The sequence below is a fragment of the Vanellus vanellus genome, assembly GCF_965231255.1.
Source record: "Vanellus vanellus genome assembly, chromosome: 10".
NCBI classification, from domain to species: Eukaryota; Metazoa; Chordata; class Aves; order Charadriiformes; family Charadriidae; genus Vanellus; species Vanellus vanellus.
In genome coordinates this window covers 23,001,592-23,016,025 of record NC_138915.1, presented here as the reverse complement: position 1 = coordinate 23,016,025, position 14,434 = coordinate 23,001,592, and the positions used below count along the sequence as shown (strand labels likewise).

The 14,434-nt window shown below is 48.8% G+C and overlaps 1 protein-coding gene across 1 annotated transcript in view; it reads left to right on the top strand.

The window, feature by feature from the left end:
• Positions 1 to 14,434, top strand: part of DOCK11 (dedicator of cytokinesis 11) — a gene marked incomplete at its 5' end in the record, with an annotated part of 94,197 nt that overhangs the window by 69,319 nt on the left and 10,444 nt on the right. The window contains 7 exons of the mRNA XM_082488470.1: positions 1,498 to 1,635; positions 7,288 to 7,470; positions 8,142 to 8,255; positions 10,633 to 10,848; positions 10,930 to 10,987; positions 12,462 to 12,568; positions 13,535 to 13,657. Of these exons, the coding sequence (XP_082344596.1) occupies positions 1,498 to 1,635; positions 7,288 to 7,470; positions 8,142 to 8,255; positions 10,633 to 10,848; positions 10,930 to 10,987; positions 12,462 to 12,568; positions 13,535 to 13,657 (939 nt within the window). The remainder of the gene's footprint in view (positions 1 to 1,497; positions 1,636 to 7,287; positions 7,471 to 8,141; positions 8,256 to 10,632; positions 10,849 to 10,929; positions 10,988 to 12,461; positions 12,569 to 13,534; positions 13,658 to 14,434) is intronic.

The following is a 14,434-nucleotide window of genomic DNA, read 5'->3' as shown; positions in this document are numbered from 1 at the left end:
GGCAACAGCAGAAGGATTTAGATGCAAGAGTTAAAACTTGCTTGACTTTCTCAGTTGCCTTTTTTTGAATATGGCTGAACCACAAAACAATGTGATTTTCAAACCACAGGATAGACTGGATTCCCTTCCGCTTTAATGGGCTTCTGCTTTGCTTTTATGGTCATGCAGTGTTACCACACAGAAGTGTGCTCTGTACTGCAGTAAAAGTGCTGGTGTTGTACTTACTGACAGTTAAATGAGATCAGTTAAAAAGTATGGATCCCAAACTTACCCTGCTACAAGATGTGTATAGGATGTCAGAAGACTAATCTCATCCAGCCCAAGGATGGCTTGGACTGGCAATGAGATAGGGACTATTGATCTCCCATCGATATTCAATCACAGAATGATTTGGGTCGGAAGGGACCTTGAAGACCATCCAGTCCCACCCCCTGCCCTGGGCAGGGCCACCTCCCCCCAGCCCAGGTTGCTCCCAGCCCCGTCCAACCTGGCCTTGAACACCTCCAGGGATGGGGCAGCCACAGCTTCTCGGGGCACCCTGCGCCAGGGGCTCACCGCCCGCACAGTCAACAATTTCTTCCTCATATCTCATCTAAATCTCCCCTCTTCCAGTGTAAAACCATTCCCCCTCATCCCATGCTTCCCTTCCCTGATCCAGAGTCCCTCCCCAGCTCTCCTGGAGTCCCTTTAGGGACTGGAAGGGGCTCTCAGGTCTCCCCGGAGCCTTCTCTTCTCCAGGCTGAACCCCCCCACCTCTCCCAGCCTGTCCTCCCAGTAGAGGGGCTCCAGCCCTCAGACCATCTTCTTGGCCTCCTCTGGACCCTCTCCGACGTGGATATGGGGCAGCCATGTCCTTGCTGGGTGGCTATGATGTCCTGCGCAGCACAGGCATAGGCAAGATAACTCTGACACCAAACTATATTAATCCTCTCCAAGTAATTCCATTTTACCATCTCTCTGCAGGGAAGGGGGAAAAGGGACATAGGTTCCCAGGAGGTGCAAAATGTCAAAACTTTGCAGAAGATGAGGGAAGTGTAGTGGCTTACTACAGCTGTGAATCTGTCCAGTGAAAAGATGTGATAGTCTTTTTTTTTCCCCCTCTCTTTTGGGCTGCAAATAAAACACTTAAATAAAAAGAAATGGAAAAAACAGTGCGATAGTTATGTTGGTAACAGCCTGTTTTATTTAAAATAACTCTAAGCAACCAATGGAAGTCGTACAGATTATTGAATTAGGTTTTGGAAGTAGTGATGCAAAAGTGATAAAATATTTTTTTGTTTATTCTCTGCTGTAAAAATAGCTTCTGACCAACTACTGTAAGTTTGTACTGGTTGTCACATTTATTGATTATATTTTTATCTTAATCCTTAAACCTATTTTTATCTTAACCCTTATCTGGTTTAAGAATTTATGTGATTAATTATGCAGAATTGCCCATGTCATTTCCAGCTTCGGGCACAACGTTTCTGCCAAATAAATTCTCTCGTTGCTTTCCAGACCCAGCTTTTAAGCAACGATGGCCACAATCCGCTCATGAAGAAGGTTTTTGATATTCATCTTGCTTTTCTCAAAAACGGGCAGTCGGAAGCAGCTCTTAAGCATGTCTTCGCCTCTCTGAGAGGTTTCATTAGCAAGGTACGTAATACGTGACTCCAGAGGTGCGGGAGAATTTATATAGGTATGACGGAAAAGATCGGTACACTTAAGCTCCTCTTAAACTGCTCTTTTGTGCCGTTTGGAGCACAATTTCTGAACTGATTTGAAAAACAGCCCGGGTCAAGTTACCTGTTTCAAAAATTAATTGTTATTTGTTGGATACCAGAAAACAAAAGGAGGAATCGCGAGGCATTCCTTCCCTTGCCTCGGTCACAAAACTGCTGTTTATGATTAGTACCTGCTCAACCAAAAGCTGGCGCTTCTTGACTCTTTGCCCCAAACTGTCAATATTGCTGACGATGCTATCGCTTGAGTAGTACTTGTACTGACAAGCTGCTCCTCTCCCACTGCATTTGAAAGATGAAATCATTGTACTCGCTGAACCTTTCTACGCTTTTCTGAGCCCTGCTACACGAGGCTGTTTAATCCCCTGAGCTCCGGCAGCGTCAAAGCCGCGGCTAACCACAGAAGAGCGGTGACTGATGCTGTTGCTGACATTTCCCTCCGTGCTTGTCAAAACCTGCCGCTCCTAAGTACGTTTTCGAGACCAGCCCTACATGCAAGCTCCATTCCTTCCGAGCCTGCGCGCTTACCAATGCCCTGCTTTGAGGTAAAACGCAACCGAACCACGATGGTATAAATTCAAAATGAATTCGAGCCCCTCAAATCGCTTGAATGCCACCCTTCGTTAATGAGGGTGCCTTCGTTAATGCCCCCTGTACTCAGCACTGGTGAGGCCTCACCTCGAGTACTGTGTTCAGTTTTGGGCCCCTCACTACAAGAAGGACATTGAGGTGTTGGAGCGTGTCCAGAGAAGGGCTACAAAGCTGGTGAAGGGTCTGGAGGACAAATCTTATGAGGAACAACTGCGGGATCTGGGGTTGTTCAGCCTGGAGAAGAGGAGGCTGAGGGGAGACCTTATCACCCTCTACAACTACCTGAAAGGAGGTTTTAGAGAGATGGGAGCTGACCTCTTCTCCCTGGCGACAAGTGATAGGACGAGAGGAAACGGGTTCAAGTTATGTCAGGGCAGGTTTAGATTGGATATTAGGAAGCATTTTTTCACTGAAAGGGTTATTAAACATTGGAATAAGCTGCCCAGAGAGGCGGTGGATTCACCATCCCTGGAGGTGTTTAAGAAAAGGGTAGATGAGGTGCTTAGGGACATGGTTTAGGAGTGGTGGTGTTTTTATCAGGGTAGGTTAATGGTTGGACTTGATGATCTTAAAGGTCCCTTCCAACCTCACTGATTCTATGATTCTATGAGGCGAAGCCACGTGGCGTGGGATTGCAGCCAGGCGGAGCACGGTCCGCGAATGACATGCAGCAAAGCGTTACTTCCAAAGGAGGTCTTGCAGCAGTTGCCGGGCAAAATTTTTGATTAAAGAAAGAGACCGCTCAAGTGTTTTTCAAAGGTGGAAAAAGTCGGTGCTGTGTACTTCCCCCCCCCCCCCAAGAGCTAGTATGATTATGTCTAGGGCTGAATTTTGGTTTGTCCTAAGCAAACCCATGAGAAGCAGAAAATGCAGAAGTCTGGCTAGCTACCTGCCTGGCTGCAGGCAGCGGGGTCTCCTGCGAGATGTTTTTCCGTGGGGCTTCTTAAAGCCTGCTAGATTGGCAACTGGCAGGAACCACTCCGTTTTTCTACGGGATCCAATACATGTTTATTGCCCTACCTTCCTTTTGAGTTTTGTCCTTGAGTGTGATCTGCTGAGCCTGGAGATCCAGCCTGCCGCAGATCTGCGCGCGCCCCACTCTTTCCCTTACTAGTCGAAAGTTTTGGTTAGCCGGAAATATTTGGTTTATGCCTAAAGTGACTGTCCTTGCCTCCCTGGCAATTTTTGCTGTGGTTGTTCAAATGCGGAGGCAAACCCGCACACCCGCTCGATTGGATCTCACCCTCAGCCTTCCAAACCCAGAGCCCTTCAAGGGCTTCTTCCAAAACGCCGATGACAGCGACGCAGGATGTGGGGTTTTGGTTTTTTTTTTTTGGCTGCTGGAAAGGACGGGCAGTGGGATCGTTTTCTTGGATTTACGCCAGCCCGAATCCACGCCGGATTTGGCATCACGGGTCTTCAAAGATATGAAAGATTGGTTTCAGTTAATTTCTCGCATTTCCCCTATGGCAGGACACAGTGTTGCTTCTGTAAAAACAAGATACGAGCCCAGCAGATGGTATCTATAAGGAAGTGTTTTCTTTGCCAACTCCATAACCACATGAGTCCCAAACTTCCTTTTAAGTCCCGTGAAGGGCTTTTTGGAAGTCGAGAGTGACAATAAAATAGCGGGCCAGGGCCATTGAATTTCATACGTGCGTGTTTTCCTGCAAGTTTGTCGTCGAATTTCATGAGGAGTGCAAGGATGGCATGTTTTCCTGCAAGTTTGCTTTGAAGTAGGAAAGCTGAACTGCTTTGTTTTGGGCTGCATATCACCGTTACCTATAGATTAGTGTTAACTTCAAGGAAAACAAAAGTGAGTTATACCTTTGACGCAGTTAGAATGGATAATTTGGGGTTTTTTTATGGCCTCCTGTAGCTAGTAATTACAATGAAAAGAATCCCCCTCTTATCTAGGGTCACAGTAAATGGTTGCTGGAGGGGAAAAAACTCCTGAGACTTTTTCTGCATCCCCAAATCTGTCTTAAAAATAGCTTGCTTTCTGCATTAAATCTGGTTCCTTGATAGGCGAAAGACTTAAAAACCAAGAAATGTCGCAAGAAAGCAAAGAGCAAGCACGCTCTATAATTGCTTGCATGTTTGGTTTTGTTTTTAGAATGAATGCTGCTTGCATGCACGTGTGCCGGGAATTTGGGCAGAGAGCTGTTTTACTGGCTGGGAAGAAGCAACAAAAGCTAGATTGCTCTTATTTTATACTCCAGCTTTTCTTAACGATTAAATCCTTCTTTTCAGAGCATCACTTACAGATGGATACGTATCTACCTGCTTGGGAATGGTCTGGAAATTAAAGGGTTGGAAGGAAAACACGCACAGAGGAGGGGGCTGAGATAGTCTGCCCTGCATGAAATTGCAGCTCAGACACGGGGTTGTGGGAGTGATGGAAACCCCGCGTAGCTGCCCTCTCCCTCGGTGCGTCGACGCTGGCAGGGCACCTTAGAGGCATCCCAAATCCCGAGCTGTGAATCACAGAATGGTCAAGGGTTGGAAGGGACCTCCAGAAGGACCGGGGCAGCAGAGCCTTGCTCCTTTGGGAAGCTTTTCCCTGTCTGTTAGCAGTTCCCTCTGACCACGTCAAGCTGTGCTTTCCCCCCCCCCCCCCCCCAAGTAGTGCTTTCGGGGTGCAGCATCTTTACAGCCTCCCATGCAGTGGTGAAGGGCACTTGGCGTGTCCTGCCTGCTGCTGCGGCTCTGCCCTCACCTCCTTTTTGTGCCCGGGCCTCTCTGGGAGCTGCTCGCTGCGTTGTCTCCTGCCCTTTTGTATTCGAGCTGACTCAGCAATGTGCTCCCCCAGCGCGCGCAGGGGCATCGCCACTTGCTCTTCCCAGCTCGTGTTCTCCTGCCAGCACCTGGCCGGCCGGATCTCCAGCAGGCATATGCCTGTGGGTCTGCTGCCCCGAACCTGGCGCCACCAGCGGTTGCATCTGCTTGGACTTGGTCTCCAGAAGGCAGCTGCCTGGGGACGTGGGTTCCCCATGAACCGGGCACAGGTTTTCCTCCAGAGCTGCTGCGGTGTAGAGGGGAGCGCACAGGGAGGGATTTTGGGCTTTCCCTGCAGCAGATTCCCAGGCAAAGTGTTTCTCTCTGGCATTGGGTTGGAAATGTCTGAAAAGCCCCTGCGGGCAAGTGGTGGTCCCTGCTGAGAGTGAGTGCCAGCCATATCTCCTTGGGTGCCCGTGCCTGTGCATGCCTGTCGCACATCGCTGTGGCCAACTCTGGGCTAATCCCAGTTCTGAGCGTGATCCCATCTGGCTATGGGAGCGGGATTGCGTTACAACAGGCAGCAATTACTTTCCCAAGCGCACACACGTGATCCTCTTGGCCCTGAGTTACTATGATGTTTATTTGCTTCTTTTCTTTCTCCCATTTCTTTTTTTCTGAAAATATTGTTGGCCAGAGACAGCAAACACCACATCTGTGGGCAGTGTCTTCACGCTGCCATGTAACCTGTGTGACTCGGTGTAATCCCAACGGTGTAGTCTTGCTAGCCACAGCTCCTAGAGGCCTGTTTTGAGACCTCTTTCACCAGCACGCCGTGGCGGTGGCCACAGCAGTACCTACAAGCTTTTCTGAATCATATATACTTCATACAGGGACCACAGTAACAGCTCCAGGCTCTGACTTGGAGGCTGTGAGTGAATACTCTGATGGTATTTACTGTCATCTCCCATGGGGAGAAGGTAGTGGGGCAGCTAGAAGAGCTCACGGACCATGCCCCATGAGAACCGTTGGGTCTTGAATTAACACATCGAATGAGCGTATCTTTCCTCTGAAAGGGCAAAAAAGCGCGGTTGCCCCTGTTGCCTCTTTGTGCCAGGAAATTCCCCGGGGCCGGTCCCCAGCTGCGGCAGAGGGAGCAGAGTGCCGCTGTGCCATGCTCCAACGGCCTCCGCTCCCTCCGGGAGGTGTTGGCGTCACCCCTCTCCAGCCAGGTCCCTGCGGTGGCTGCGGGAGGCGGCTGCGTGCCAGCACCAAACCCTTCGTACTTCTGCTTCCCTGTGCCCAGCCCGCTGCGGCCGGGGTGGAAGGAAGCCATGTGTGGTCCCCTCCTCCCCACCAGCCACCGCCGGTGCCCGTGGCCAGACGGCCGCACGCTGGCGGTCCCTGCCCTGGCGAGCCATGCGTGGGGCAGGGCACGGCTCAGCCCTCTGCTTGCCAGACATGGCTGAGCTTGTCCCTGCAGACGGGCTCAGAAAGCGGTGTTTGGGTAAGGTGGTAGACGTGCTACGGCAGTCCGGGGTGCTGGTCTTCCCCTTCTGCTTTTCTTCTCCCTGCTGCAAATCTCTGAGCCCCGTTGCTAAGCGAGGTAGCTCACGCTGCGGTTTGGCTCCATCCTGCCGTTCCTGGGGGCTCCGTGTGGGGGGCCAGGGCAGGTCACTCTGTATTTTAGGCTCTCTGGGACAAGCAAGTCTCTTGTTTGCATTCCTGAATGAAGGCAGTCATGATTTTAGGGGTTTTTTGAGGGGAACGTGTAGTAGTAGCTGTGAGAGCATCTCAGGTCACTTTTCCCAGCGGGGTCAGACTTCTTGGGTGGGCTCCGGCGGATTTTCTGATGTCCCAGATTGGCAGTCTTTGGTGGGAATGTCCGTGGGACCTCTCCTCTCTGCCCCGTTGCTGGTGTTTATGGCTTTTGTAAGAACATAAATCTTCTGTCCGTCCGATTTGGTGAGAATTTGCCAATGAACCCAAAAGTTGTTGGGGGAGGGGACAGATGGACATACACGAGCACATCCCCCAAAAGCGTGACAGCAAAGCTCACATTGCTCTAGGAAACACGGTTTAAAATAGGCCTCGGATTCAGTCCCACAAATACTTTCAGGCTCAAAACTCTGACAGAAGTTTTGTTGAGGCTGTCCGGGCTGGAGCCCACTGTTTTGCCCCACGCCTCTGCCCATCTGAGCTCCGGGGGTGTAATTTTAATGGTGTGTTTTCTCATATTTGCATGCCGCTTGTGAAGTTTCCCTCAGCCTTTTTCAAGGGAAGGGTGAACATGTGCGCTGCCCTCTGCTACGAGATCCTGAAGTGCTGCACTTCCAAGGTGTCCTCCACGAGGAACGAAGCCTCCGCTCTTCTCTATCTCCTGATGAGAAATAACTTCGAGTTCACCAAAAGGAGAACGTTTCTGAGAACGCATCTTCAGGTCAGTGCCTGGGGGAGAGGTAGGGAGCACGACGCCGTAGACTTAATGAACAGATATTCCTATATAATTACATCACCTCATATCTGCAGAGGGTCTTGCTGTTGTTATATGGTCTAAAATCCTCTTGATTTCCAGGCTTTGCCTAATTCCTGTTTCCAGTGATTGGCCCAGGGCCCTTTGGGTAACACACACTGCCATCGAGTACTCCAAGCTGTTGAGTTTTTGGAAAGACAAAGACACAAGGCACATCTCTGCCCGGGAGGCTGGCCGGGCTGGGGTGGAAGGGGCGGCAAGAAGAGCTGCCTTTGAGGCAGGAGGAGGGATTTTTCTGGAGCATTGTGGGTTTTTTAAAGCAAATTTAGATACCCAAGGGAACAGATGAATACCGCCTGGGTTGTAATGAATCACAGAAGAAGGTAACTAATGTACAAACGGGGATTTGTATTATGATTGTCTTATTGTTAATTGTGTGAACGTGCTGTTGAGCAGAGCAGTTTGATCCTCGGGAGAGCATCGGTCCGTGGGAGATGTGACAGCAAAGCCGTAACAACAACTATTGCTTATGTTGTGGGAAAGAGCCGATGTTGTCCTATGAGCATCTTATGTAACTGTGACGGTAAAACTCCTCTACCAGGGCTCGTTTAAATAAAACCCTTGCTCTGTCCCAACAGATAATAATTGCGGTGAGCCAATTAATAGCAGATGTGGCGCTCAGCGGTGGGACGAGGTTTCAGGACTCCTTGCTCATCATTAACAACTTCGCCAACAGTGACAGGCCTATGAAGGTAAGTCGGAGACGTTAAATCCCATCACGTGCTATCAGCCATTAACGCCAGACTGGGGACGCCAGGAAACCATGTTTAAGGGTAAGGGTAATGCTTGGAGCTACGATTTACAAGCTCGTACTGGGCTGTGGTTGCTCAGTAAACAGGTATTATGCCACCAGCCACAGGGCCAGCGGCACAGGCAGGTCAGGCTCCATCCGTGAGGCCTCACGCCAAGAGGAGGGAGCTCTGCGGTTCAGGTTATGCTTTGCGAAGCGTTCTGCCTGCAAGGGTGTCCAAAGAGCTTTCCAAGAAGTTCCAGCCTTGAGAGGAATGACAAGGGAGGGTCTGGTGCTTCTGTTGCCTGAAGGTAATAATTAGCAGGAATTAATTTTAATTAATTGTCAGGAATGTTAGGAAAGCACTCTTTCGTGGAGATTAATGGTTGTATTTCTTTGGAAAATAATTGTCTGTTTACGCTAGAATTAACAGCTTCTACCCAGCCCATTGAACAATATCTCACCACCGCAGCTTGCTCCACTGCACACAGCGTAGCTGCCAAGGTAGAGGAAAATGGGAAGCGCTTTTACAGTCCTGTGATTATCCTGTGACCTAAAGGTGGAATGGGAACCTCAGTTAGTTGTTGAATTGTGTTACAACAAAGTTGTAGTTGGGATATGACGAGTTGACGAGAAGCTCAACATGAGCCAGCAATGTGCGATCGCAGCCCAAAAGGCCAACCGTACCCTGGGCTGCATCAGAAGTGTGGCCAGCAGGTCAAAGGAGGGGATTCTGCACCTCTACTCCACTCTCGTGAGACCCCACCTGGAGTACTGCATCCAGCTCTGGAGTCCCCAACGTAAGAAGGACATGGACCTGCTGGAGCGTGTCCAGAGGAGAGCCACGAGGATGATCCGAGGGCTGGAGCACCTCTCCTATGAGGAGAGGCTGAGAGAGTTGGGGCTGCTCAGCCTGGAGAAGAGAAGGCTCCGGGGAGATCTTATTGCGGCCTTCCAGTGCCTAAAGGGGCTACAGGAGAGCTGGGGAGGGACTTTTCACTGGGGCATGTAGCGATAGGACGAGGGGGAATGGCTTTAAACTGGAAGAGGGCAGGTTCAGATTGAACATTAGGAAGAAGCGTTTCACTGAGAGGGTGGTGCGGCACTGGCCCAGGTTGCCCAGAGAGGTTGTTGAGGCCCCATCCCTGGAGGTGTTCAAGGCCAGGCTGGACGTGGCCTTGGGCAACCTGGGCTGGTGGGAGGTGGCCCTGCCCAGGGCAGGGGGGTTGGAACTCAATGATCTTCAAGGTCCTTTCCAACCTAAACCAGTCTATGATTCTATGATATACCTTGCAAAACCCTCTTTCCATACACGGGTGTTTATAAGGGTTTTGCTGAGCCATGCCTTGCAGATCGTATTTTACACCAGGAGACCATCATTATATCCAGTTTATGTATTTATATAAGTGCAAGAGAGATTTCGATACACTGGAGAAGATGCCCTGCACAGCCGCAGTGCCGGCTGGGGAGCCGGAGCCCGAGGAGAGGGGACGTGAGAGCCAGGCTCATCGTGGAGGAGGGAAAGCTGAGAGGGGACCTAAGGGCTGCTGCCCACTGCCGAAAGGGAGATTATAGAGACGAGAAGGTCAGGCTCTTCTCGGAGCTGTGCAGTGGCAGGACAAGAGGCAAGGGGCACAAGTTGCTGCAAGGGAAGTTGGAACTCTACTTAAAGAAAGAATTTCTTTCCCACGATGCAGCCCTGGGGCAAGGCCCAGAAAGGAGGTGGGATTTCTGTCCTTGGAGATTATAAAATTTGGCCGGACAAGCTTTACTCTAACTCGATGATGGCCGTGGTCTAAGCAGGGGATCAGACTGGAGCCTGTGGGTTTTTTTTTTTTCCTCTATTTATTACGTTCCTGTGGTGGGAAGCTCTACAAATGCCTTCGGTTCTTTAGGAATGAAAGAGTGACCACATCAGAGACCAACAAGCCGGATGTTGAATGACATGAAAAATACATCAGGCGTGGCTTATGGTCCCATCCTGGGACATTCGCATGCACGGAGCACTTCTCTCTCGCTCTCAAACCAGCTCCTCGGCACGTCCAAGGACCGGTCTTGCTGTAGCACGGGAACAGCCAACCTGGCACCCTGCGCGAGGCCGGGAGAGGTTGGCCCCGGGCACACCAGATTGAAATACCTCTAATGGCATCGGAAACACTGTACACTGTATGCAGTGTGAGTTCAATCAGTAAAAGCTGCCATTAGTCTTATCTCCTGGGTTCTCGGCGTTTTCAGAGTGGCAGTAAGTGGAGCGTTGGCGGAAAGGGCAGCAACAGTCTTTCTTTGGCAAAGCCTGGCTCACCACATATTTGCTTCTAATTAGATTTGTTCTCTATCAGGCAACCGCTTTTCCTTCCGAAGTCAAAGATTTGACAAAGAGAATCCGTACAGTGCTTATGGCTACCGCTCAGATGAAAGAACATGAGAAGGATCCAGAAATGTTGATAGATCTCCAATACAGTTTAGCCAAATCTTATGCGAGTACCCCAGAGCTCCGGAAAACGTGGCTGGACAGCATGGCAAAGATACATGTCAAAAACGGGGACTTTTCGGAGGTAATTCATGTAATGAAAAACATAGCGCGCAGCAAGACAGCTGGACAGATGACATTTTAATTTTCCCTTTGTACTTTGCAGGCAGCCATGTGTTACGTTCACGTAGCAGCCCTCGTCGCAGAGTTTCTGCACAGGAAAAGTAAGTCTGCGCTGTTTGGAAGGCACAAGGAAGATGCTGCAGTGCTGGGTTTTGGGGGGGGATCAGAATATTTTAAAAGAGAAGTTTCTCTCGATTTGGTAAATGATTATTTCAGAAACAAGCTAAAAAGGAAAAAAAAAATAACACGGTGGATAAAGCTAGAAGAAGATGAGTATTTTTTAAGAAAGGAATCCAAGAGGTCAAGCACAGGCATGGCCAGGTCTGCTTAGCCAGTCATGTTCGCGCTTTGCTGAGTAAAATAAGAACTGACACATCACGTCTCAGTTTAAACGTTCAGTTGTATTTTACATTGGGAAATGTGCTCGCAGGGGAAGCCCACGTTAAAAACTGGCTGTCAGTATGTTCATCGGAAGTATTGCTATAGGCAGTACAGAAAACTATAGAATAAAGGAATCAAAATTTTGTCCAAAAAATGCGCTTACAGCCTAACTATACAAATATGTAAAGAAAAATCAGAAGCAACACATCAGAATGTTGTGGTTTAATGCAAAACAGGAAGGAAGGACTGACTTGTGTGTTCTCAAATAACACCACCTTGCTGCTTTTCTTTTAAATATCACTTCCACAGTTGATAGATTGACCCCATTTCTTATTTCCATGTAAGGGGCTAATTACTGAAATGGACACTTAACATTTCAGAAAGTTAAGGCCACGTAAAAGCTGATTACGTGCACTGCCTTGGCTGGAAAGGTCTTAAGTGCCTCGCTTAGGGAGGTTGGAGTCCCTCCAAATTCTGTACTTTGTGTTGGCTGAGTGGGAAAAAACAGGACTTGTTTTTCTGATTCGTATACACATTTCACGTGGCTGCAGAGGGGAGAGTATTGAAAGTTGGCAATTCTTTTTTTGTAACCTGGAGGCTTCTCGCCACAACCAGGGGTAAAGGAGAACTTCTAAAAAAGAAGAGGAACGAATCCAAAGGAATTTCAAGTGACTACATTGAGTTATCTCTGTCACTGGCACTCTTTACGTATACGTAGGCTGGAAAAGGTTCAGTAAAGGCTGAACTACTCAAAGTTTTGGGGTACATAATCGTGCTTTCTGCTAAGAGCGTACAATCCTGTTCGCCTACTACCTAGCTCTCCAGCATCCAGCGATAGCTTTCACCTTGCATCTTCTGTGCAAAAATACACCCTCGTCCTTCTCTCCTGACTTACAGTTGGCTGCAGCCCATTGGGTTGGTCAAAGGTGACTTCCAGGCAGCAGACTGGGAAATCTGTTGTGCTTGGTGTTAGTCATTAGTGAGATGGTAGTACTAGGAATGACTCCCCTGGCAAATGGCCGGGGAGGTTCTGATGTGTTCAGTCTCATATAGCAAATCAGTAGCAAAAACAGGAGGCAGGTCCCCTGCTACTTGTAGGACTTTGCTGTCAGCTAGACTGCTTCCCTGGCCATCGAAGCGTGACGCATTTGAGATGTGTTATTCCACTGATCCATTTGCTTTTGTCTGCTACAGAACTTTTCCCCAGCGGGTGCACTGCCTTCAGGAAAATCACTCCCAACATAGATGAAGAAGGTGCAATGAAAGAAGATGGTGGGATGATGGACGTACATTACAGTGAGGTGAGGTCCTCTAGTACAGACTGCAGGATGTTTGATCGCTCATTAGGATTTAGTTTTAGAGTTTGTTCACGTGAGCTCTTACAAATTAAACTTGTGAACCGACGTCTGTAAGGATGTTCCACGGCAGCGTCCCAAAGAAATCGGCATTGAAGGATTTTCTGTGTACAATTCCGATAGGTAAAACCGGCGTAAATTCTTGGTTCCTTTGAAAGGCTTTTCTAGCACTGAGACTGAAAAAGCTACACCACAATCTTTGCCTGCCCCGTTATGCAAATGCTAATTCTGCCAGCACAGGGCAGGGCAGCATGATATTTCCCAGGAGGGACAGAATGCAAGTCAAGCTCTGCCAAACGAGGTCAGCTTGCGTTCCCCTTGAGTTAGGGCTGTGCTGCAGGACACCACGGTAAGCAGAACAATCCAGAAGCCATAGCAGGGCACTGGGGAAGTGGGGACATCCTCCCGTGAGTCATGAAGTCTCACAATTACTTCTGCACCGGCCCTGTGCAGCTGCGTTGGGTGGGCCATGTGGCTGAGCGAGGTGGCCCTGCAGCCCAATTGCCCGTTCATCCAGACTGGGCTTGAGGATCCTGAGCATCACATCCTGCTGCTACAGCACGCGTGTGCCTTGCACGTGTTTCTTAGACACGTATCTTTGACCTCCAGTGCTGTCGTCTTCATACCCTTCAAGAGTTTTGCCGTTCTCCTGGGGAGATAGCTAAATAGCCAAGGCTATTGTGCTAATGATTTATTAAGAATGAATGAACTTTTAAAAAATATAACTTGTCCTCTTTTATTCCCCCCCCCCAAAAAAAAAAAAAAAAAATTAGAATACCTTTGGAAAGGCCAGGAACACACAGGGTTTAAACTTCTGTTACTGTGGCTACTTATACTGGGACCTGAAGTTAAAATGGTTTTCTCTTCTCACTTGGACTGTTATTAACAGCACCCGTTTGGTTGCTCTCGTAGGAAGTCCTGGTGGAGCTGCTGGAGCAATGCATTGATGGCCTGTGGAAAGCAGAGCGTTACGAAACAATTTCTGAAGTTTCCAAACTGATCATTCCTATTTATGAAAAGCGGCGTGAATTTGAGGTGGGCTTTTTGAACTAGTTTGCATCTATCAGGTAATTTCCTAGATCGCTAAGAAAAAAAGCAGGAGGCTTTTTATTTTTGAGGTTATGAGTTAATGAATTGGTGTCAGTAAAGAGCACACTGTGCTTCATTGCTGGTCATTAAACAAATTAGTCAAAGCAATGGTCCGGGGGGTAATTATTAAAGGTAAACACATGGAAGACTAATATTTAGTGAATAATTCCCACCTTCCTTCCTCTAAAAAAAGCTTTCATCGTGCCATATGCTCATCAAAGCCAGGGGTTTTTTTGAGACTTGTGAATTTTAAGGGTTAAAAACAGTGAGAACTGTTCAAAGAAAGGACTAGTTCTGCAGGTAATTCAGTGGGAAGTGGAGGGGAAGGCGGGAGGCTGTTACCAACTCTCGCCTCGCTCCTTCCCCTCCTCTGCCATCACCCGTGCTTCAGGCTGCGCTCCTCCTTCCATGACCCCCTCCACATCAGGACAGCATCCAACTCCCTAACTGAAGCTAGGGGAAGCCTTGATCTATTTTTTTCATCGCAAAGGTGTTATTAATCAAAAAAAGAATTTCTGGGTAAGATACTTCAAGCTGCTCTACCCTTACAGACTCGGTCAGGGAACATGCTGAGACGGAAGGCTCAGCCTTCTCTCGAAGGACGGTGACGTTATCGCAGTCTGCGGTACCTTTCAGACCTGAAGCTAAGCATGTGCTTAAAACTGAGGTTTTGCAAAGAAAACAGCATGGGTTCAACCTCTTTAGAAATTCGAATTTGAATTC